The 22,402-nt window shown below is 39.6% G+C and overlaps 2 protein-coding genes across 7 annotated transcripts in view; both read left to right on the forward strand.

Moving 5' to 3' along the window:
• The window catches only part of NDUFV2 (NADH:ubiquinone oxidoreductase core subunit V2), a 32,211-nt gene extending 13,229 nt beyond the window's left edge, over positions 1-18,982 (forward strand). Inside the window, exons 2-8 of the mRNA XM_003262073.3 lie at positions 1,678-1,743; positions 3,466-3,528; positions 3,614-3,730; positions 6,600-6,768; positions 9,300-9,409; positions 11,204-11,280; positions 18,832-18,982. Coding sequence (XP_003262121.1) covers positions 1,678-1,743; positions 3,466-3,528; positions 3,614-3,730; positions 6,600-6,768; positions 9,300-9,409; positions 11,204-11,280; positions 18,832-18,925 — 696 coding nt within the window. The 3' untranslated portion in view covers positions 18,926-18,982. The remainder of the gene's footprint in view (positions 1-1,677; positions 1,744-3,465; positions 3,529-3,613; positions 3,731-6,599; positions 6,769-9,299; positions 9,410-11,203; positions 11,281-18,831) is intronic.
• A 2,460-nt stretch (positions 18,983-21,442) lies between these two features.
• ANKRD12 (ankyrin repeat domain 12) overlaps positions 21,443-22,402 on the forward strand; it is a 141,006-nt gene continuing 140,046 nt past the window's right edge. For 3 of the 6 annotated variants that reach the window (XM_030810752.1, XM_030810756.1, XM_030810757.1), the window contains exon 1: positions 21,443-21,625. The gene's annotated coding sequence lies outside the window, so the exon portion shown is untranslated. Of the gene's footprint in view, positions 21,757-22,402 lie in introns of all 6 variants that reach the window. The other 3 variants (XM_030810754.1, XM_030810758.1, XM_030810759.1) reach the window with 2 other exon arrangements.

Raw genomic sequence — 22,402 nt, forward strand, 5'->3', positions numbered from 1 at the left:
TATGTTAAATTGCATGTTTTTAGTTACTAGTAAGCAATTTGAATTCTGTGAAACTTTTGTTCATGATCTTTACTCATTTTTTAAATGCATTTATGATCTCTTCAGGCTATTAGCCTCTTGTCATCAAACGTGTGTAAGATTTAGGACTCATCACTGTCAAGTTAACGGATGAGTTCTCAGAGGCAAAGGCTTTATAGAGAACAGAAAATAGGAGTGTGAACTGAGCCCTGAGGACAACCTGCAAGGAGTGGATAAAAAGCCAATAAACAGAAAATGTTAGTGTTCAGAAATTAAGAGAAGATTGAATACTTTCCCTACTCTTAAAATTAATCCTTCTTGTATTATAAATATACAGTCTTTTCTCTCAGGTTTTAGTTAAGTAACTCACTGATGTTACTCAAAAATTGTTATTGGATTAAAAAAATTTTCTGAGCTAAGATGACGGTGACTGTCTTCTAAATTTTAGTTTCAGTTAATTTTTCAAAACAAAAGCAACACAATCGAAGCCCCCTTGTGCACCTCTGACTGTATCCCTCCCTGCCTCTCAACTATCCTGAAATTGATATTTATCACTGCCATCTTTTGTACCTGTCTCACATCCTGTACCTTAGTCTTTTCTTGTTAATTAAAGCAGATGTTCCATGTAAACTTATTTATTAATATTTCTTCAACCGAAATATCATTTGGACCTAGGGTAAAGTTAAATATACTATTGTGTTATATTACTCTGTTTACTTTCTTCTATGTTTGCCTTTGAATTGTCCAACTCTTTGCTAGTTCCGTACTTGGTTTAACCCAGTGTTCCGCCGTCTGCGGTTAGTAGAACTCAGAAATTGGAGGAATCCAGAACAGTAGTTGAAATACTTGGGGGCAGGGGACAGGGTAGGAGTGGAGGGTAGGAGCAAGAGGGCAAAGAGAAATGAAATGCAGCTGAGAGAATAATCAGATTCCTTCCAAAGTAAGTGAACATTGTCAGTCTGCATAGCATCATAAATAGCTTTCTGAAACTACTTTTTTTTTTTTTTTTGAGACGGAGCCTTGCTCTGTTGCTCAGGCTGCCAGGCTGGAGTGCGGTGGCGCGATCTCGGCTCACTGCAACCTCTGCCTCCCAGGTTCAGGCAATTCTCCTGCCTCAGCCTCCCGAGTAGCTGGGACTACCAGCGTGCGCCACCACGCCTAGCCAGAAACTACTTTTTATGGCTGGAGTTTCAGAACTAATTTAGTAAAGGATTGAAAAGGAGGATACAGTTGACTCATTTGTACAGAGTATATGACTCATTTGTACAGAATGAAAACATGTTTATGAAGGTTCACACTAAGTGAAAGCTGGCATCCAACTTGATTCAGACAAAAGTGAAAGTCAAGAAGTTAATAGTACATTAATTCTCCAAATGCATGCCGGCAGAGCATGTCAGGAAGGTACACAACTCAGCAGATCTGGGTTGTCCTGGTTCTACTGTTGACTTGTGTGTGATGTTAGGTGGGTGAATCTTGGCTTTGAATCTCCATTTGTAAAATAACTCCTAAAATAGGGATGGATAGGGTAGAATACCATATTTCTTAAGATCTTTTATAAGTTGATTCCATTGTTGTAAATTATGAATCCTAAAGTATTTCTTTATGAAAAATTTTTTAAGGCTATGATTTACTAAACTTTCTTAAAATTTTAAATTTTAGGGAAGACATGTAAGGAGTTTGCATAAAACAGCTATGCAAAATGGAGCTGGAGGAGCTTTATTTGTGGTAAGTAATTACTTAGATTTCTTTGGAAAGAAAAGACTTGGAAATTGGGATAAATCCATCGTAAAAATCCAAAATATCTTAAATACTATTGTCTTTGATATATGATGGTCATCGTGGGAATTTACATATAGCTAATTGAATTTACTACATTTCAAAAGATGTTGGTTCCAGTTGAACCTCATGAGTTTAAATTAGTACCAGGAAAACTCTGAGAATAAGAATTTATTTCCAGTGAAATTACTGTGTGAGCCCTAACCCGATTCTCATCACACTTTGGGTTCTCAGTCATGTTGGCTTACTGAGGGTTCAGAGATTGTAACTTGTTGAATCCCAAAATGACACTAGTTTGAAACTCATGGATTTTAGCAGTGTAGTAACTAGATTAGCAGCTGGTCTTTATATTTTTAGTTTCTGGAGTTTTAACTATAGATAGAAGTCTATGAACTCCCCAGATTAGTTGCACAATTTGGAAAGGATAAGATATATCTCCCTTTTCTGACAAGGTGCAGTTTTCAGGGATTAATCTAGTATAAAGGCAATATAGTGGACTTGTGTGATGATTTAGAGTTAGTGGTGTAAGAAGTAGCTTCCTGCTACATATCAAGCATCAAATTGGCCACATATTTGAGATCATTGTCCAGAGTTTCTGTTTTCTTTCCTCTTTTGTCATATGTCCTTTAAAAAGCAGAACTCTGAGAGTTAACATATCAAGAGATTCATTTCTGTATTCACCACACATACATAACATTAATTGATCGTAAGTGTTAATCTCAGTGTGACTCATTTGATTTCCTGTTGACGTGCCATTTCTTGTCAGTTTTTGAAGAGGGCCTGCTTCTGCTCTTCTAAGAAGAAATAAAGCTTCTTGCTGTTGGCTATTATGGAAAACGTGGGAAAGAGATGGTGCTGTTTTTTCTCTTTTTTTTGAGATGGTCCTTTTGTACCCTCCTAAAGTAATGGGTCTTAACCCTTTTGGATCCCAGATCCCTTTGACAATCTGATACCCTAGCTCTTGGGAAAATACACATATGTTCACATTTAAAATTTTGTGTTTTAATTTCATAAAGGCTTCCAATAATTGGTAATGTTTTGGTAATTCTTTTTTTTTTTTTTGAGAAGGAGTCTCGCTCTTCCACCCAGGCTGGCGTGCAGTGGCGCGATCTCGGCTCACTGCAGGCTCTGCCCCACGGGGTTCACGCCATTCTCCTGCCTCAGCCTCCCGCGTAGCTGGGACTACAGGTGCCCGCCACCTCGCCTGGCTAATTTTTTGTATTTTTAGTAGAGACGGGGTTTCACCGTGTTAGCCAGGATGGTCTCGATCTCCTGACCTCGTGATCCGCCCGCCTTGGCCTCCCAAAGTGCTGGGATTACAGGCGTGAGCCACCGCACCTGGCCATGTTTTGGTAATTCTATCAGAAGATCTTATTCTCTAATGAAGCTGGACAACACTTTCTGTTGTTTGGGTTTTTTTGGTCTTAAAGGTACTTCTCTTATTCTTTAAATGGTTGTTTGTAAATTTTTAAATTCTGCTAACTTTACTTTGGTAATCATACTCATCAAATGTGTGTTTAGACATTCTTTTTGATGGAAGGATAGGGTGGTATATATCATGTTGGAATTAAAATGGAGAGATTAAACAATAAGTAATAGTATAGTAATGTACAGTGTTATTCACACTTGAGAGAATTTGGATAATTCTGAAAAACTTTTTTTGTTGTGTAGCACAGAGATACTCCTGAGAATAACCCTGATACTCCATTTGATTTCACACCAGAAAACTATAAGGTATGGCTAAATTAACATTATAATTAATTTATCAAAAAGGTAATATTTTCTAGATGTATAAAATGATGTTCTTTCTTTTATACAGAGGATAGAGGCAATTGTAAAAAACTATCCAGAAGGCCATAAAGCAGCAGCTGTTCTTCCAATCCTGGATTTAGCCCAAAGGCAGAATGGGTGGTTGCCCATCTCTGCTATGAACAAGGTACTGGATTCATTTTTGCCTTAGTTCTAAAAGAGAAGAGATTGTGTATGATAATTTACTTTTATAGAAATTACTCTGATCATCTCCAGTGTCAGAATGTAGGATTTTGGAGCCCTTTAGCCATTTGTACGTTTCTTTGAATTGTCTTTGTGTTTTTGTTCATTCCCTTAATGCATAGAGGTGATTTCTAACCTTACAGGAAATAGGGAAGGCATTATGGTGAAAGAGGGTATATGTTTTGTTTTTTTTTTTTCCTTTTGAAGGAAATAGTCAAAGGAAGGATAAAAGATTCCAAATGTGTATAACTTAGTGTCAAGATATTCTGAAAATTAATGTAATATTTAAACACTAGAATTACAGAAAAAAAGATCTGCTCACTAGTATGAAAATTTTTAATATTTTACACCTTTGGCTGTAGGCTGTAAGAAAAATCTGTATAATATGTGATATTTATACAATTTGATTATGCTAATTTGGAATCAATGACCTATAGAAATGCTATGGATGACCCATTTTATACGAAGTTACTCTATTCATATAAGATTCATTTTTTCTAATAGTTTTGAGCAGTAATACAAATTTCAAGTTTATTCGTATCCTATTAATACAAATAACTACATTTGTGTGGTGATGTATTACAGCATATCATTTATAAAGTGCCATACACAAACCACATACTATTTGATTCTGATGAGAATCACATAACCATTAAGCCATGTTATATAATGGAAAATACATTTGATTTAGAACTAAGACACCTGATTTTTCTCTGAACTTCCTCATTGGCAATGAAAAGTTTTGAACTAGGTAGATCTCTTCCATTTATTAAGTTACGATTTCTGAACGGTTAGTGCTAGGACTGAATTCATTTCAAAATCAGTGCATTTTCTACTTGAATGACTGTAACAGAGATTTTGTTGTACTTCATTCTTACCACTTTCTAAACTTAATTTGGTTATAACTGTTAGGCTAGACGATCTTTCTGCGAGAATAGGAATGTCCTCAATTTATCTAATAGAGTCCTAAATGGAAATTTTAGATTTAGTTTAATGATATTTTATTTTATTTGCATTGTATAGTACTGTAACACTGGTATTTTTTCCCTATGAAAAATATTATAAAGCAAGTTTAGTGAGTTACTGTCCTGAGTAAACATAGGTGGTTATTTCTTCGATAAAAATTATGTATTTCTTGGGAAGTTACTTAACATTTTTTTTAAATTAAAATAGCCAACTTTATAATTATTTAGGTATATGTTTCTAATTATAATATTATTTGGAAAAAATCATATTTTTAGTAATGGTAAGTGAAAACATTCAAAAAATAAGACAGGCATGGTGGTGCATGCCTGTAGTCCCAGGTACTCGGGATGTTGACGTGGGAGGATTGCTTGAGCTTAAGACCAGCCTGGGCAAGATGGTGAGACCCCATCTCTTAAAAAATATGTATTTATATATTGTCCTATTATATTTAGGGTTGGATTTGTGTGGGGGAAAGGTAGGAAGTGTAGGTTATAGGGAATAGACTCAAGATTCTTTGCACTTTATATTTGGGACTTTATTTTAATGTTACTGCCCCTCCCCCCAACCCATGAAACACCTAAACTTACAACAAAAAATATCCAGAAGCTTAATAATTATTTATTTAACCGTCACTAAGGTGTAGGGAGATGTGCAGAATTCCAGGAAGGAGTCTTTTCCTAATTAGACAGTCAGGGCTTCATTCCAGATTTATTATTCCTTTGGTAGGGTTCCAGCATGTGTATTTTGATAAGAGAGCTCCCCAGATTCAGGGATACATCCTTGATTTAGAACTGCCGAATGAAATAGCACAATTACTTTATCTGTCACAAGTGAGCCATGATTAGACGTCTTTTGAGAATACATTTCCTTTAGAATTCCTAATATGAGAAAGTTAACATACTTGTCTGAAATGCCCGCTCTTCTTTTATATTAGAATATGGATATATGTATAATTTTTAAGAATGCCAGATAGTAAGTCTTAATGATAATAGGTCACCTAGAAAGTTGTAGACAGAATTATAAATCACGATAGACAAGGACCAGCCCTGGCAAATAGCTAGAAAGCCTTGTATTCTCTAACAGACTTGCCCTAAGAAAAGCATGCTGAGTTAGTGATCCCCTTAGTATTGAACACCAGAATGTCAAAACAATTGTTTTCTATTAATGTCTTGACGTGAAGGGTTGGAAAGTACTACACTATATGATTCAACTTTCAAAGAGTATTGTGATATGAAATAGAAGTAGTGTGTTGGATTCTGGGAGAGGAGTGTGTGATTGTGTATGATAATATGTGTATACATATATGTAGAGATAATAAAATTTTGAGTTTACATATTTAAAATATGGGCCAATAGTGAGCTTTGATTTTCAACCTTTGTTTCTGTTGCTGTACCATTTGTATGTAGGCTTTTTGGAAAAAATTGGTGAGGGTTTAAAAAATCTAATTGCTTCCTTTATTGGGGTTTGGCCATCAATTTTTTGCCATTTAGACAGATTATAAAATGTGAGTTGACATGATCAAAGTAGAAATTCTTAATAGTGAAAGACTTTAAGATTTAGAGAAAAAGAATATCCTTTTACAGAGGTGAGAAGTAGGGTAGAAGGAGGAAGTGCTGTTAATAACTCCATTAACTTTTGGGCTCTGTATGGTTTAAGTGTAAGTACATTGTCTGCAAAAATTGAAGAGTTTATATCTCCCAGTTATCCAAGACAAGTATGTTTTCTGCTCTTGAAGAACTTTTCTGTTTTTACCAAATTGAGACAATATTGAAATTATACTTTGTACAACATAAAGCTCCATTACTAACACTGTAATTATCTTATTTTTAAATGTCCTAATATTTTAGGTTGCAGAAGTTTTACAAGTACCTCCAATGAGAGTATATGAAGTAGCAACTTTTTATACAATGTATAATCGAAAGCCAGTTGGAAAGTATCACATTCAGGTCTGCACTACTACACCCTGCATGCTTCGAAACTCTGACAGCATACTGGAGGCCATTCAGAAAAAGCTTGGTAGGGAATACATGATATTTGTAACATTGATAAAAAGTAGAATTGTCTCTCTAGATTTGATACATTTCTATCTAAAATTTCCAACTTCTGCCATCTTATTGGATCTGTACTTACCCAGTAATATTTTGTGTTACTGTGTTTCTACATCTTTATTTCTTCCTATTTGGTATTCTTCCTCAGTTCTTAGTGTTAAAGCTGAGTTTTTAATTTTTCTTTTTTAATCAGTATGTTTGAAATGCTTCTAGAAGTTATAAAATATTCGTTGTTTAGAAGATTGTTTCACTTAGAAAATTGTTTCACTTACTATTCTGTGACGGCATGTGGTATATTAAAAAGTGACCCATTATTGTCTGTATATTCTTCTAAAGAAGTCATGGAACAAATAAGATACAAGCATAGTAAGAATGCTTTGGGAAGGGAAATTTGAAACATGTTATTATAGTAACATTTGAAAAGTAAATTAGCATTTTAAAAGTAAATGGGCATTTTCCCCTACAAAACTGCCATTGCTACACTTCTGACTATGTATGTCAAATGAAGTAATATTTTGTTATTGAATATAATACGTGCATGTTGTAAAAATAGCTGGGTGGTATTGAAACACATAAAACAGAAAGCTGAAGTTGTTTCAAACCCCCCACCCCCAACACCATCAAGGTATAAATCCTGATGACAATTGGATATATTAGTTGTAGATTTTATATCTTTTTTTTTTTTTTTTTTTGAGACGGAGTCTCGCTCTGTCGCCCAGGCTGGAGTGCAGTGGCACGATCTCGGCTCACTGCAAGCTCTGCCTCCCGGGTTCATGCCATTCTCCTGCCTCAGCCTCTCCGAGTAGCTGGGACTACAGGCGCCCGCCACCACGCCCGGCTAATTTTTTTGTATTTTTAGTAGAGACGGGGTTTCACCGTGGTCTCGATCTCCTGACCTCGTGATCCGCCCGCCTCGGCCTCCCAAAGTGCTGGGATTCCAAGCGTGAGCCACCGCGCCCGGCCTATCGTTTTAATTATTAAATATATAAATGTACTGTATGTATGCTTGCTTTTTAGACTTTATTTTGGCTGTATTTCTACAGCACAATATATATGTCTGCCTCATTTTTTTTTTTCTGTTTTTTTTGAGTTGAGGTCTCACTTTGTCACCAGGCTGGAATGCAGTGGCTCGATCATGGCTCACTGCAGCCTCCAATTCCTGGGCTCAAGTGATCTTCTACCTCACCCTTCCAAGTAGCTGGGGCTATGGGTGCATGCTGCCAAGCCCAGCTAATTGATTTTTGTTTGTTTTTGTAGAGAGGGGTCTTGCTATGTTGTCCAGGCTGGTTGTGAAATCCTGGCCTCAAGCAGTCGTCCTACCTTGACCTCCCAAGTGCTGGGATCACAGGTGTGAGCCACCATGCTTGGCCTGCCTCGTTTTTCTGTTACAAACAGTTACTTTGATGTACACACATCTTTGCATACTTATCCTGTTGTATGCTGAGATTGTTTATAAGAAGTAGAATTGTAGGGTCAGACTTTACCGTATTTTTCCTAAATGTATGAGACTACCCATTTTCTTCACATCGCTTAATAATCTTTGGCGTTAGGAGTTTTCTGAGTCTTTGCCAAATCTGATAATGTGACTGTGATTTTAGTAGTTTAATTATTACAATCAAAATGAAAATAATACAGCCTGATGCACTGCTGTGTAACAACAAACACTGGCGATGAGTCCTCTGAAATTTGATTGCTTTTAAAGGAACAAGTCCACTAAAAACTTCCTTGAATGTTAAAATTACATAGTTTTTTTTTTTTTTTTTTTGAGAGAGCCTTGCTCTGTCACCCAGGCTGGAGTACAGTAGCACAATCATGACGCACTGTAGCCTCGACCTCCCGGGCTCAAGCAATACTCCTGCCTCAGCTTCTTGAGTAGCTGGGACTACAGACCAGCTGGGTATGGTGGTGCACCACACCCAGCTAATTTTTAATTTTTTTGTAGAGCTGGGTCTCCCTATGTTGCCCAGACTGGTCTCAAATTCCTGGGCTCAAGCCATCCTCGCACCACGGCCTCCCAAAGTGCTGGGATTATAGGATTGAGCCACTCACTGCACCTGGCCTAGGATTTTTTCTTTTTAAAAAACTTTTTTTTTTTGGAGATGGAGTCTCGCTCTGTCACCCAGGCTGGAGTGCAGTGGCGCGATCTCGGCTCACTGCAAGCTCTGCCTTCCGGGTTCACGCCATTCTCCTGCCTCAGCCTCCTAAGTAGCTGGGACTACAAGCGCCCGCCACCATACCTGGCTAATTTTTTGTATTTTCAGTAGAGACGGGGTTTCACCATGTTAGCCAGGATGATACAGATCTCCTGACCTTGTGATACGCCCACCTCGGCCTCCCAACGTGTTGGGATTACAGGCGTGAGCCACCGCGCCTGGCCTCTTTTTAAAAAAACTTAATAGTCTTAAACTTTTAATATACCTCTATAAAAATTTTTTTTTTTTAAACCAAATCACTATTAAAATATAACCTGGTCCTTAGAGTGTTTATTTGTATTTTTAGGAATAAAGGTTGGGGAGACTACACCTGACAAACTTTTCACTCTTATAGAAGTGGAATGTTTAGGGGCCTGTGTGAACGCACCAATGGTTCAAATAAATGACAATTACTATGTGAGTATTTCATGTAATACAAGTTAAAGTTGTATGATGTCATATTTAAAACATATTAAATATTCGATTTTGTGTCCTTAGATGTTGGTTTCTGAATTACTCATTTAGAAGAAATGTTTACCATAAATATCCAGGTTTTAAAAAATTCTTTAAACATTTTTGCATTTAACTTCAGAAGACAAATTTTAAAACTTTAGATTATGAAAAATTTAATAATTTGGATATAAATACAGAAAATAATCCTAGTGTAGCCAACTATCAGGACTTAACTTAGAGTAATATTTTGCCACATTTTACTTCAGATACTGTCATCATCATCATCATTTGTAGAAATAAGCTACAGATACAGGTGAAATACTCCATCCCAAATCTTTTTCTCTTCCTTTTATCCCTAGAGATAACCATTATCATAAATTGGGTCTATATATGTATGCAGCTATAGTAATATGTTATATGGCTTTTTAAAAAAATTTCATAGAGATGGTATCATACCTCTAAGTACTGCAGCTGGATCGCAGTCTTTTTTGTTTTTGATTGAGCGTCTCTATTTCTTTTTTAAGTTTTTCATTTTGATTTCTTTGACTTGTAAGTTTCTAAAAATGTTCTTAATATCCATATATATGGCGTTTTCTAGTTATTTCTTTAAAAATTGCTTGCTACCCTAATTATATCACCATTTTCATTCAAGATACCTTGTTAGCTCATATTTCTTAGAAATTTGTTTATGGAAATTTTGGAGGGACTGTACTTACGGTAGATTTTCTTTAAGAAGGGATTTGCCTTGTTTCTCTCTTGCTCCTGGCAGTACTGCTGGCTCCAGAAAAGCCCCTCTCCTTATACCCTAGGCCTCTGTTCCTCCGGTGTGAAAGGTTCCAGACTAGCAGTTTTCTTTGAGGGACAGTTTACTCTTATACTGAGGTTAAAGCTTTTGGGGACCTTAACTTTGTGTAGCTTACATGGTCTCTTGTTAGACTCTCTGGGGCTGGCTGGGTCCCTTGCCCCTTGCCCCTCTAAGCTTTGAAACTCTGAAGCCAAGTTTGCTTGATGTTCCACTTTTTTTCTTTGGTTTTCCTTGAGAATTTGGCATCTGGGTACTTATTTCTTGATTTAAATAGGAATTAGACAGTCAAGGCTTTGTGTGAAGCATTGTTAAGTCTAAATATAGTAGCCTGTAGATGGATTTGTTTGAGATAGATATTCTTTCAGTTAGCAGTAGTTAGATCGTTAGGGATAGATATTAGGCATCTACTTAACAAGTTACTACAGCTACTTTGTACCTTACTGTTTCTTCAATAATACAACATTTATTTAGTATGTACGTTGACATTGTTCTCATTAATCCTCAAAAACATGCCAAATTAGGTTTACAAATAAACAAACAAACTTGGGGACGCTGGGTAACTTGTCCAAGATTACTAGCTAGTAAGTGATAGAGCCAGAACTCAAATGCAAGTATGTTTCAGTTCAAAGCAATATTCTGTATTGCCTCTTCAGCTGCAGCTCTTGTTGCATATTATATTTAGCAGTGTGTACTATATATAGGAGTTACTTAATTGTTGATGCCTTGGTAACTATCTTGTGAACTGAGACAGACAATAAAATCACTGGCATTAGGGATTTACAGATTTCAGCAGTAGAAAGTAATTTTGTGCCAGGCGTGGTGGTTCATACCTGTAATCCCAGCAGTTTGGGAGGCTGAGGCAGCCTGGGCAACATAGTGAGACCTTGTCTCTATAAATATATCGATATAAAAGAAAGTAATTTCAATATGACTACTGTTAATTTTTTTTCCAGGAGGATTTGACACCTAAGGATATTGAAGAAATTATTGATGAGCTCAAGGCTGGCAAAATCCCAAAACCTGGGCCAAGGTATGCTTTATTTATATATAGGAAGTTTTAGTGGCTCACCTAAATTAATCTTTCACATAAACTTGATTTTAAAAATTTTATACCTTAAGTTCATAGGAATTGGCAGGAGCTTTGGATAGTATTATCTATATGAATCTCATTTAGAGCAGGAATAATTTTTTTCTAAAACCCTGTCTGATAATCATCTGATACCTACCTGAATATTTATAGAGAAGGAAATTTTACTACAAATAGAAATCTATTCCAATATTTAAAAGTTCATACTGATAGAAGATTGACCCAAAGACCATCTCCCTCTAATTTCTACCTAAAAATCCAATTCTGCCCTTTGAATCAACAAAAGATAATTTTAGTACCTCTTCCAAATGACAGCTCTTCAATTACTTGAAATAGCTACCCTGTCTTCCCCTTATCTTTTTCTCAGATGGAATATCCACAATTGTTTCATTGTTTTTCTCATATGACATAGCTTTGGTCTCCCTCCTCTGTGGGTTTTCTAGTTGGCTAGTGACTATTTAATGCTTTAATGTGATGCTTAAACTAATCATGGTTTTTTGTCTTTTTTATTTATTTATATTTTGAGACAGAGTCTCACTCTGTCACCCAGTCTGGAGTACAATGGTGCAGTGGCGCAATCTCAGCTCACTGCAAGCTCCGCCTCCCAGGTAAAAGCGATTCCCCTGCCTCAGCCTCCCGAGTAGCTGGGATTACAGGCGCCTGCCACCACGCCCGGCTAATTTTTTGTATTTTTAGTAGAGACGGGGTTTCACCGTATTAGCCAGGATGGTCTCCGATCTCCTGACCTCGTGATCTGTCCGCTTCGGACTCCCAAAGTGCTGGGATTACAGGCGTGAGCCACTGTGCCCAGCCTAATCATAGTATTTTGAGATACATACTGAGCAGCACAGAGCACTGTGAGACTGCCTCCTTTGTTCCAGACATTATGCTTGTAATAATTCTGCCTAATTACATCAACTCCTACTTCAGAGACATTACACAATTAACTGTACTTCATAGTACATAGATCTTTTTCTATTCACTGTTTATCCAGGTTGCTCCCATCCCATACTTCTGTTATATTAATTACTTTCCTTTCAGTTATGAACTTGGACTTTTACTTTTAAACAAACCTTTATTCCATATATGTGTCCAATCACTCAAAATTCTCTCTTAATACTAGCAAATGTTTGCATGGTTTTAGTCATAATCCCTCAAATTTTTTGTTTATATATATAAATTTTTTCTTCCTTCAGTACATTTGGAGGTTTTGATGTCCATACGGTATTCTAATGTTTTAAAACAGCTGTGATGTGCTCTTATTCCCATTTTAAAATATTTTTCTTAAGCTTTATTATAAAGAACAATTCCTTGAAATAGAATTACTAAGAGGGTATGAGTGGTTCTAGAGTTTGCGCTCTAAAACTACTAATAATACCCTACTTAATGAGAAAATGAGGTCAGTTCAGGATAACTTAAGTTTAGTAAATGCTAGCTGGCCCCTGTTGACCATTACTTTGTTTTCTAAGAAACGTATACTGTTGTTTTTTTTTTGAGACGGAGTCTCGCTCTGTTGCCCAGGCTGGAGTGCAGTGGCGCAATCTCGGCTCACTGCAAGCTCTGCCTTCTGGGTTCACGCCATTCTCCTGCCTCAGCCTCTCCGAGTAGCTGGGACTACAGGCGCCTGCCACCACGCCCGGCTAATTTTTTGTATTTTTAGTAGAGACGGGGTTTCACCGTGGTCTCGATCTCCTGACCTCGTGATCCGCCCGCCTCGGCCTCCCAAAGTGCTGGGATTACAAGCGTGAGCCACCGTGCCCGACCGACGTATACTGTTCTTAACCTGAGCCTATAGAATTGAATTTGCTTAAAGAGTTTTGGCATTTTCTTCCTAATTCCTCACTTTCTTGGGTATACCCCCTTTTTTTAGGAGGTAAGTCATTTCCCTGGTGAAAATCATTCTCCTTTATGGAGGCAACTGAAGTAAAACTTTAGTCATCTAACATTACAGTATCTTTCTTAGCTAGTGCTCCTATCCCTTACTTATTCTTGCTTTAAATAGACACTGTCCCCCCCAAAAGTACAAATTTCATAATATTTTCCACAAGCTTTATCTGCTTTTTAGGATTCAGGTATTTTAAAATAAATTCATGCTATTCTTAGGTTTGTACTTCAATCCATAACTTCTTTCACCTTTTGGGTACTCTAAAGAATATCTCAAGTGCAGATTTCCTTGTGAAATCCACTTGGGTTCTTTAGATGGCCCCTCTCTTCTGATTAGATGTTTTGAATTCTATAGTCATAACTTTGGTGTTGGGCTCCCCCCGGCCCAGATGGAGTCTTGCTCTGTCACTTAGGCTAGAGTGCAGTGGTGTGATCTTGGCTCACTGCAACTTCTGCCTCCTAGGCTCAGGCGATTCTCCTGCCTCAGTCTCCCAAGCAGCTGGGACTATAGGCACATGCCACCACCATGCCCAGCTAATTTTTGTATTTTTAGTAGAGACGGGGTTTTACCATGTTGGCCAGGGTGGTCTCGAACTCCTGACCTCAAGTGATCTGCCTGCCTTGGCCTCCCACGGTGCTGGGATTACAGGCTTGAGCCACCACGCTCGGCCACTTTGGCGTTTAGAATCTTCTGTTTTGCTTCTTGTGAACTGTGGGATCTATGGTTCATAACATTAATCCAGTATTACTCTCCTGCCACACAGATTGATAGTTGCTTTGTCTACTTTGTTATGTCACATTACATTACATACTCAACAGTCATTTTTTTCACAAATTTTTTTGAGTGCCTGCTGTGTGTCAGGCATTATTTTAGGTTGCGAATACAATTATGAACAAGATAAAGTTCTCATATATCTTCTAGTGATGGAGACAGATGACTAGTGTAATATGTGAATGATAAAAAGGCTACACAATAAAATGTAGCAGGGTTAGGGGATAGATTGGGAGTAAATTTAGTGAGGAGAGGCCTCTTAGAGGTGGTAATATTTGAGCCATGACCTGAATGAAGAGCTAGAGAGAACAATGTAAAGAGCCAAAGGAACAATGTTCCAGGGAGGGGAAAGAGGATGTATCAAGGTCCTGCAAGAAAAGTAAGGTAACAGTATGGCTGCAGTGAGGTGCTCAAGAAAGAAAGCAGTGGAAGGGGTCAGAGGAGATAAAGGCCCAGATAAGTAATCTGGGCTGAATCTTAAATATAATAAAAACTGTTGTTGGAATGTTTTCAGTAGGGAATGAAATGAGCAATCTTAAAAAATACTGTCATAGTTGCTATGTGGAGATTAGAATTTAGTAGATGTGTGGGACTAAGGATTTATGAGTGATTTCCAGCTTTTTGGCTTAAGCATCTCTGAGGTTCCTTTACCGAAAATGGAGAAGATTTGTGGTAGGGCAAGTTTGGGGAAGAAAAGTCAAATTTTGTTTTAGACATAGTAAGTTTGAGATGCCTGTTAGACATCCATGGTATGATGCTGATAGGTAGATATGAACCTGGAATATAGGGAATAGGTTAGGGCTGGAAACGCAAATTGGGGATTCATCAGTTACTAAGGGTAGTATTTAAAGTTATAAATCTGGATGACATTATCGGGGTGAAATTAAAATCTGTTGTTATTTGTAATACGAGGTACTGTAACATTGTATTTTAACAATAAGCAGGAACTAAGTACTCAGTTAAGCATTAATTAATAGGAATGTTACTTACCAGTAATCATGAATAGTTTTTTGCTGAGATTTTCTTGACAGTGTTCTGGATTTGAGCCAAATACTTTAAAATTATTAGTGTCTGAATCTATTTTTATTTTTTACTTACTACCTCTTATTTAAAAAGCAGACAAAAGTCTACTTAGGTTTCAATAATTGCAAGCATCCACCAATGCTGTATTATATAAAGCTTGTATTTGGACATAGCAATACTAGAATGTCATGTCAGCACATGAAAACAAGAACTTTTCACTTTACTTACCCAATATCTTGGATAATGACAGAGACTGGGATAGCAATAACCATAATATAGTTATAGTTACTCTAAATTAACCAAAGCTGTCTAATTCTTTTTTATTGGTATTTTAATAATAAATATCTCTGCTCTTTGAAAGAGGTACTAATTGTGCATCTCTATAATGAAAAACCGAGAGGAATTAAACTGGTTCAACAGTAACTGATTCCTGAGTACCACTGCCAGGTCTTACCCTGGCCAAAATTAGTAAAAGACTGATGTCTATATGTGGTTCAAAACTGCTTTTGTATTATCGTTGGTGAATGACCACTGAAAATATTAAAGCAGTGGTAAGATAATACAGTTGACTCTTGAACACCATGGGCGTTAGGGACATTGATTGCTCATGCAGTTGAAGATCTGTGTGTAACTTTTGACTCCTCCAAAACTTTACTGATAGCCTGCTGTTGTCTGGAGGCCTTAATGAATAACATAGCACATATTTTACATGTTGTGTGTATTATATAGTGACTGTATTCTTACCATAATCTAGAGAAAAGAAAATGTTATTAAAATCATAATGAAAATATATTTACTCTTCATTAAGTGGATCATAATACAAGTCTTATCATTATTTTCATGTTGTATAGGCTGAGGAAGAGGAGGGGTTGGCCTTGCTGTCTCAGAGGTAGCAGAGGCTTAAGAAAATCCATGTACAAGTGAACCCACGCAGTTCAAACCTGTGTTGTTCAAGGGTCAGCTGTAGTCTCTTAATCTTGACATTACTAAATATTTTTGTGCTGAGATTGTTCTTATTTTCAATGAATTTAAAGTACTGAAAAATTCTAAACTTGTTTTCAGGTTACTAATAGGTAGAAATTTTTTAGTGTGGATTAGTTTATAACTCATTTTAAATCCAATTTTAATTCTTCATATTTAGAGCTAGGCTACAGTTCCAATGCGGTTGGTAGATGACTCTAGACAATAGCATCACTTTTGGTTTTTTATACTAAAAATAGGGACAGTGCTGGATATATCTCAGCGATAGTAAAAAGATAAGCACTAAACTTTCATAAAGTAATTTGTCTATATAAAGTACTTTAAGCCATGAAAGTTTACAGAAAGGCCAAGTTTTCTAGAATGCAAATAAGTTAAAATGGTACACGTACGTATAGTGTTGGAATGACTGATGAACCATACTTTTTAAATTTTAGTGAAGACGTAATTATTAGATGGCATTTTAAGCATATCAGGAAAATCATTTTTTGTTTAGTAAGTGAAAAACACTAGTGTAAATTGTGGCTGTCAGGTGAGTGGATAGGGCTAGCTCACTGCCTCTTGAGTGTTCTGAGGCATGTTTACAGATGAAAGGGGGGGTTACATTTTTAGTAGATTAAACAGAATTATAGGCTTTATTGGAGGATTTTGTAGCCTTTGTAGTATTTTAAGGTACACTGTGTGAATGGCGAGGAAGGGAGGTTTACAGCCAGACATACTGGATCACTGGGACTCCCATTTTTCTATACAATGCCATGGGATTGTAATTTTATGGAACAAACTTTAGGAAACTCTAGACCAGATTATTTTAAAAATTACTTCCATATATAAAATTCTATAATCCTATGAAGAACTCAGGAAGTACTTACGATTAATTCTCCCATTTATTGTTCCGGAAACTTCAGTTTTTATAATCTTCCTAAATTGATCCTTTGTGTTGATAAACAGTGTCGATATTAAGGAGTTTATTAATTTTAGAAGATCTGTATGTATCCAAACTGGTAAGAGGCTTTAAGATACCAAATGCTTAGCTTTCAGGAGACGTCTAAAATGAAACTTTTAAATCGTATTCCATTCTGATATTTGATCAAGAGAAAAGTTTTAGGCAGAAAAGAAAAGAGGTAGCTGAGCTTAAACCATAAGAAGAAACTTAGTAAAGGTGCAGAAAGTTTCTCCAAAATAATTTCATTGGCATTTAAAGAGCAGCAGTGGTGCCTATCAATAGGTAACATAAAAAATTACAGGCCGGGCACAGTGGCTCACCTGTAATCCCAGCACTTTGGGAGGTTGAGGTGGGCAGATTGTTTGAGCCCACAAATTCAAGACCAGCTGGGGCAACATGGTGAGGTCTTGTCTCTACAAAAAATACAAAAATTAGCCAGGCATGGTGACGCACACCTGTAGTCCCAGCTACTTGGGAGGCTGAGGTGACAGAATCACCTGAGCCTGGAAGGTCAAGACTGCAGTGAGCCATTATCGCATCACTGCAGCCCAACCTGGGTGACAAAGTGGGACCCTGTCTCAAAAATAATAAATAAAATTTAAAAATTGCAAAATATAATACTGTTGTCTTTTTTAAAAAATTATCATTTCGCTGCTTACTCTACAAGTTTCAGGCTCTTACAGTATACAATGACTGCTTTTTGATCTGTTTTTGTAGTGAACAAGACCTATAATCCAAATATATTAACTGATTTCTGACTTTGTACATAATTGTTCATTACTTAGTAACTTGTATTATATGCTGTGACATCTTGAAAGATCTTATAAATATTATGTGGTGTCACTTTCCTGGCTCCAATAAAAAATGATTCCCTAGGGCTCTAAAGAACAGACTTAAAGGATTGATGACGCAATGTGAAGGGCAAAGCCAGAGGGGGTTGAAAAGATATAAACTGATCAAGTTCTTTCTTTAGGTAAATCTGTGGCAGGAACAGGTAAATTAGCAAAGCCAGGGAATAGTGGTGGAGGGGTGACATACAGTAAGTGCTGAGCTGGGTTCTAGAAACAGAGGTCAGACAGGGCAGAGGTGAGCAATTACCTGGGAAAGCGTGTGTGGGGTTGACAGACAGGTTCTTCTCCCTCTGTGCTGCCTGTCTTCATAAATTGCTCCATCAGGATTTGTTCCTGTTTACTTCCTTTTGTGGCTGCTGTGGCCATCCTGGTTTGGAAACTTTTTTTCAGAAAATTACTACTACTAATTTAGTCTTTATGATACATAAATACAAACTGATTTTGACTTCACTGCTTCTAAGGGACATTGTCCCAAATCATATTTCCTCAAGGAATCCAGTTTCTATTTCCAAATACAATGTATAAGTGTGTGTATTCCCTCTATTCACTGTGACTGTGGATCTCGATCTAAATAAAATTCAACTATAAAAAGAAATACAGTGCTCTAGTTTATTAAAACATGGTTTTTAAAAATGTTCTCTGGGGTTGGGTATTTTTGCCATAGTTCTTTGCTTTGATTCTTGGGTAGATGCTGAATCTCCCAAATTTGGTTTCTCTGTCTGTAAAATAAAGCCAGTATCACTTGTCTTGTGGCATTATAAGGATTCAATGAGCTAATGTATGCATACTGCTCAGTAAATAGGAACTATTATTAGTGCTACTTTTGTATTTTTTATGTTTATGGTGAAGTCTGATGTTTTTCCATATTTAACTTTAGGAAGAGAAAATCTTGCATCAGTTGAAATGTTTGAATTAAATAATCCATGCTAGTTCTTAGGGTAAAAATAGTTACTTAACTGGGCTCTTGTGAGGTAACCATTGGAATTTAAGTAAAAATTTACAAATGTTAATCATTAGTAGTTTAATATTACTTTTCATTTCAGGAGTGGACGCTTCTCTTGTGAGCCAGCTGGAGGTCTTACCTCTTTGACTGAACCACCCAAGGGACCTGGATTTGGTGTACAAGCAGGCCTTTAATTTATATTGAACTGTAAATATGTCACTAGAGAAATAAAATATGGACTTCCAGTCTACATAAACTTCTTATTTGTTTATTCTGCTCTGTGTACATCCTCGTGGTAACCGTAGCAACTTGCAGCTCTAAGTATTACGTCATAATGACAGAGGACCATTTTGAAGTCTTCTGTCTATGGCTGTGAAGACATCATTACATAATCTAGTTAACAGTTACTCTAGTGTCACCCATTTTCAATTTCCAGATCGCTTTTATCAAGATCAGGTTACTGTGAAGTAAAAATTTGGTTAAATTTCAAATGTTTTGCTTTCCCATCTTTAGTCACAGCCAAGTTTTAAGTTAACATGATCTTTCTATAAACTTTGTCAGTGCTCCCTTTAAACATTATTTACAACACATAATTGTTACTGTATTTCCAACTGGTAAGACCTCAAGCACACTGTAGGTTTAAGGAGGATAGGGTAGTTGTCTCTAGAAGCATTACCTTTTTTTTTTTTTTTTTGGAGACGGAGTCTTGCTGTCTGCCAAGCTGGAGTGCAGTGGCAGGATCTCGGCTCACTGCAAGCATTACAGGCGTGAGCCACTGCGCCCGGCTTAAGCATCACCATTTTTAAAAAAGAAAGGTCCAAAACACTTGACATTATCCTTAGCTATTCTGACACTGCAAGTATACAAAAAATAATTGGGTGAAGGGATTGGAAGTATGATTATGTACTCTGCAGCAGTATGGATATTACAACTTAGAAAAAAGGATAAAACCTTTTGTGTATTTAAGAAACTAGCTGTAGTACATTAGTTTTGCATTAGCCAGCTTTAATGCATGAATAATTTATATTAATCTAATCCTTGATTTCTCAAAGTCACCTGTACTTGAAACAGACTATTCACTAGTAATTATGCTTTTTTTTTTTTTTTGAGACAGGCTGTGTCCCCAGGCTGAAGTGCAGTGGTGTGATCATGGCTCACTGCAATACTCTGGCCTCAGCCTCCTGAGTAGCTGGGAGCACAGGCAGGCACCACCAGCCTGGTTAATTTTCATATATTTTTTTTAGAGACAGGGTCTTACTATGTTGCCCTGGCTGGTCTCAAACTCCTGGGCTCAAGCCGTCTGCCCGCCTCACCCTCCCAAATTGCTGGGATTAGAGGCGTGAGCCACTGCGCTCGGCTATAACGATTAGTTTTAAGTATGTCTTTAAGAATTTTTTTTTTTAATTGAGAGAAGGTAAACAACAGTTAATTTTCCAAGTGGCACAAAAAAGTAACAATGAAAATGTCCTACCCTGGAGCTCTCCTGACTTTCTCATAGGCGACTATTTTTTTCTTTGTATTTCACAACATAAATAACCAAATTAAATGTAACACTATTCCACCTCTAGCCGTAAGGTGCTCTTTTTCTAGTCTTTTTGACCCTAAAGATTTGTAGGTGGGAGAAATCAGGAACCCAGGAAAGGAAAAACTCCTGATCTTTAATGCAGGTTTATGCTTTATATAGTAATTTGATGGGACCTCGCCGTCCCTGTCAGGTCTGAATGTCACTTCATCTGCTATGATCACACCTGAACCCTCAGTTCATCAAGATGTTAAAGGACAGTGTAACATAAATTTGTAACTGCATGCACTAAGTCATAAACAGACGCTGTTGTTGCAGATTAACCTCTACGTAAATAACACGCGCCCAGAAGGGAGTGAGTACACGCTGCTGCCACGCTGCGACGGTCAATTTTCCTCAGGCACCCTTCCTAGTACCTAAGCAGCTCCCTCTCAAATCCCCAACACTACGTGTGGGAAAGTGCACTGAATTCCTCTAAAAAGGCCACTGGAAGGCGTGGCTGGGAGGGGACGCGCTCTAGATCCCCAGGTCCCAGGGCAGGTGCACGCTACCGCGCTTTCGGGGCGGGGCCCAGGGCCCCACCTGAGGCGGGAAGCCGCGGGCTCTGGGCGCAGGTGCAGCTTCTCCGGCTTGGTGCGGGGCCAGGCGGCCGCCAAAGGCTGAGCGGGGGAACTTCCCCTAGTCCTCGGGCTGCGGTCGCAGCGTCATTTTGCCTGAGTTGGATCACGCTCGTCCACCCACCCGTGTAAAAATAACAGGTGAATACCCTATGTGGGGGTCTTCATCGCCGCCGCCATTTCCAGAAGCTTCCAGTCACAGCCACTGCCACGGTCGCCACAAATGCTACTGCAGAGCCCGCTTGCCCAGCAGCGTCAGCGGCGCCCGCCCTACCTCTTCGCCCAGCCTTTGATTTCCCCCTCCTTTGTCGGATGGTGTCTGCGGCGCGGAGGCGGTGACACTAGCCCGAGTGGGGCGTGGAGACCGACCAGCACGAAGGGCGGAGTTCCGGCCCGCAACCCTCCGCCGCCTGCCGCTTGGTACGTCTCGCTTCCCCGCCCTGCGGCTCGCGGAGCCTGGCTGAGCAGCAGGAGGGGCGGGCGCCGGGGGGCGGGGCGGTCACGCCGCCCGTCCCGTGCCCGCGGTAGTCACGTGTCCGCGGGTGTCACGTGCTCGCGTCGCAGCCAATCGCGGGGCGACGCTGTCCTGGGAGCGAGGAGGCTGTGGTGAGAGACGGACCGAGACCGGAGATGTTTTCAAGCCCGGCTCCGGCGGCGTTACAGGCGGTTGCAGCGGCGACGAAGACAACAACAGCGACGGCCACGCCGAGGCACTCGTTCCGGGGGTGAAGCCTCCTGCGCCGGCCTTGCCTCGGGTCCGTACGGGTGAGGGGGGCGTGGCGACAGGAAAGGAGGAAGGAGGGGCGCGGTTTCGAGCTTGTCCCCGGCGCCTGGGAGGAGACCCCCTCAGTTTTGCGCTGCTCCCGTTCCCCCTCCCCAGAGCAAGGTAGGGGACGCTCCCTGCCCGCCCTACCCGGCCCCGACGCGCCACCGGCCTGTCCTGGCCCGAGCCGTAGCTCGCCTGACAGTGACAGGCCGTTAGTGCCCCCCGGCGCGGGTCCGCCGGGGCCCCGCCCGCCGCAGCTGCCGCCGCCGCCTCTCCCAGCGTCCCGAGGAGCCGCGGCGCAGGTGGGAGCCGCCAACTGGGCGGGGGCGCCACGCGGGGCGGGGCGGGGGCCGGGCGGAGGGCCGCGAGCTGGCCTCGGCGCGGGCGCCCCTCACCGCGGCTGTCGGGGCTGGGCTGCCGCCGCCTCCCGGAACATGGCGGGGCCGGAGGAGCGTGTGCGTGCGAGTGTGAGTGTGCGCGGCCGAGAGGGCGCCGCTGGCGTGCGGCGGTCGGACCCGCGGGGGCGGGGGCGCGGGCGCGCCCGGCCCGCCGCGCGTTCCCGCCGCCAGCCGCCGAGCGTGCGCCGACGCCGGGGAGTCTACCGCGGCCGCTCGGGCCGGGAGGAGGTACCCGGGTCCTGGGAGAGGTGGATGAAAGCAGGAAGAGGAAATTGCTGCTTTAGTAGTGTCCGGGGAAAGAGCAGCCACTCTACAGTACTGTCTTAAATGCCAGTGTAATCTAACCTTGCCGCATTGGACAGGCAGTT

The sequence above is a fragment of the Nomascus leucogenys genome, chromosome 4, assembly GCF_006542625.1.
Source record: "Nomascus leucogenys isolate Asia chromosome 4, Asia_NLE_v1, whole genome shotgun sequence".
Classification (NCBI taxonomy): Eukaryota; Metazoa; Chordata; class Mammalia; order Primates; family Hylobatidae; genus Nomascus; species Nomascus leucogenys.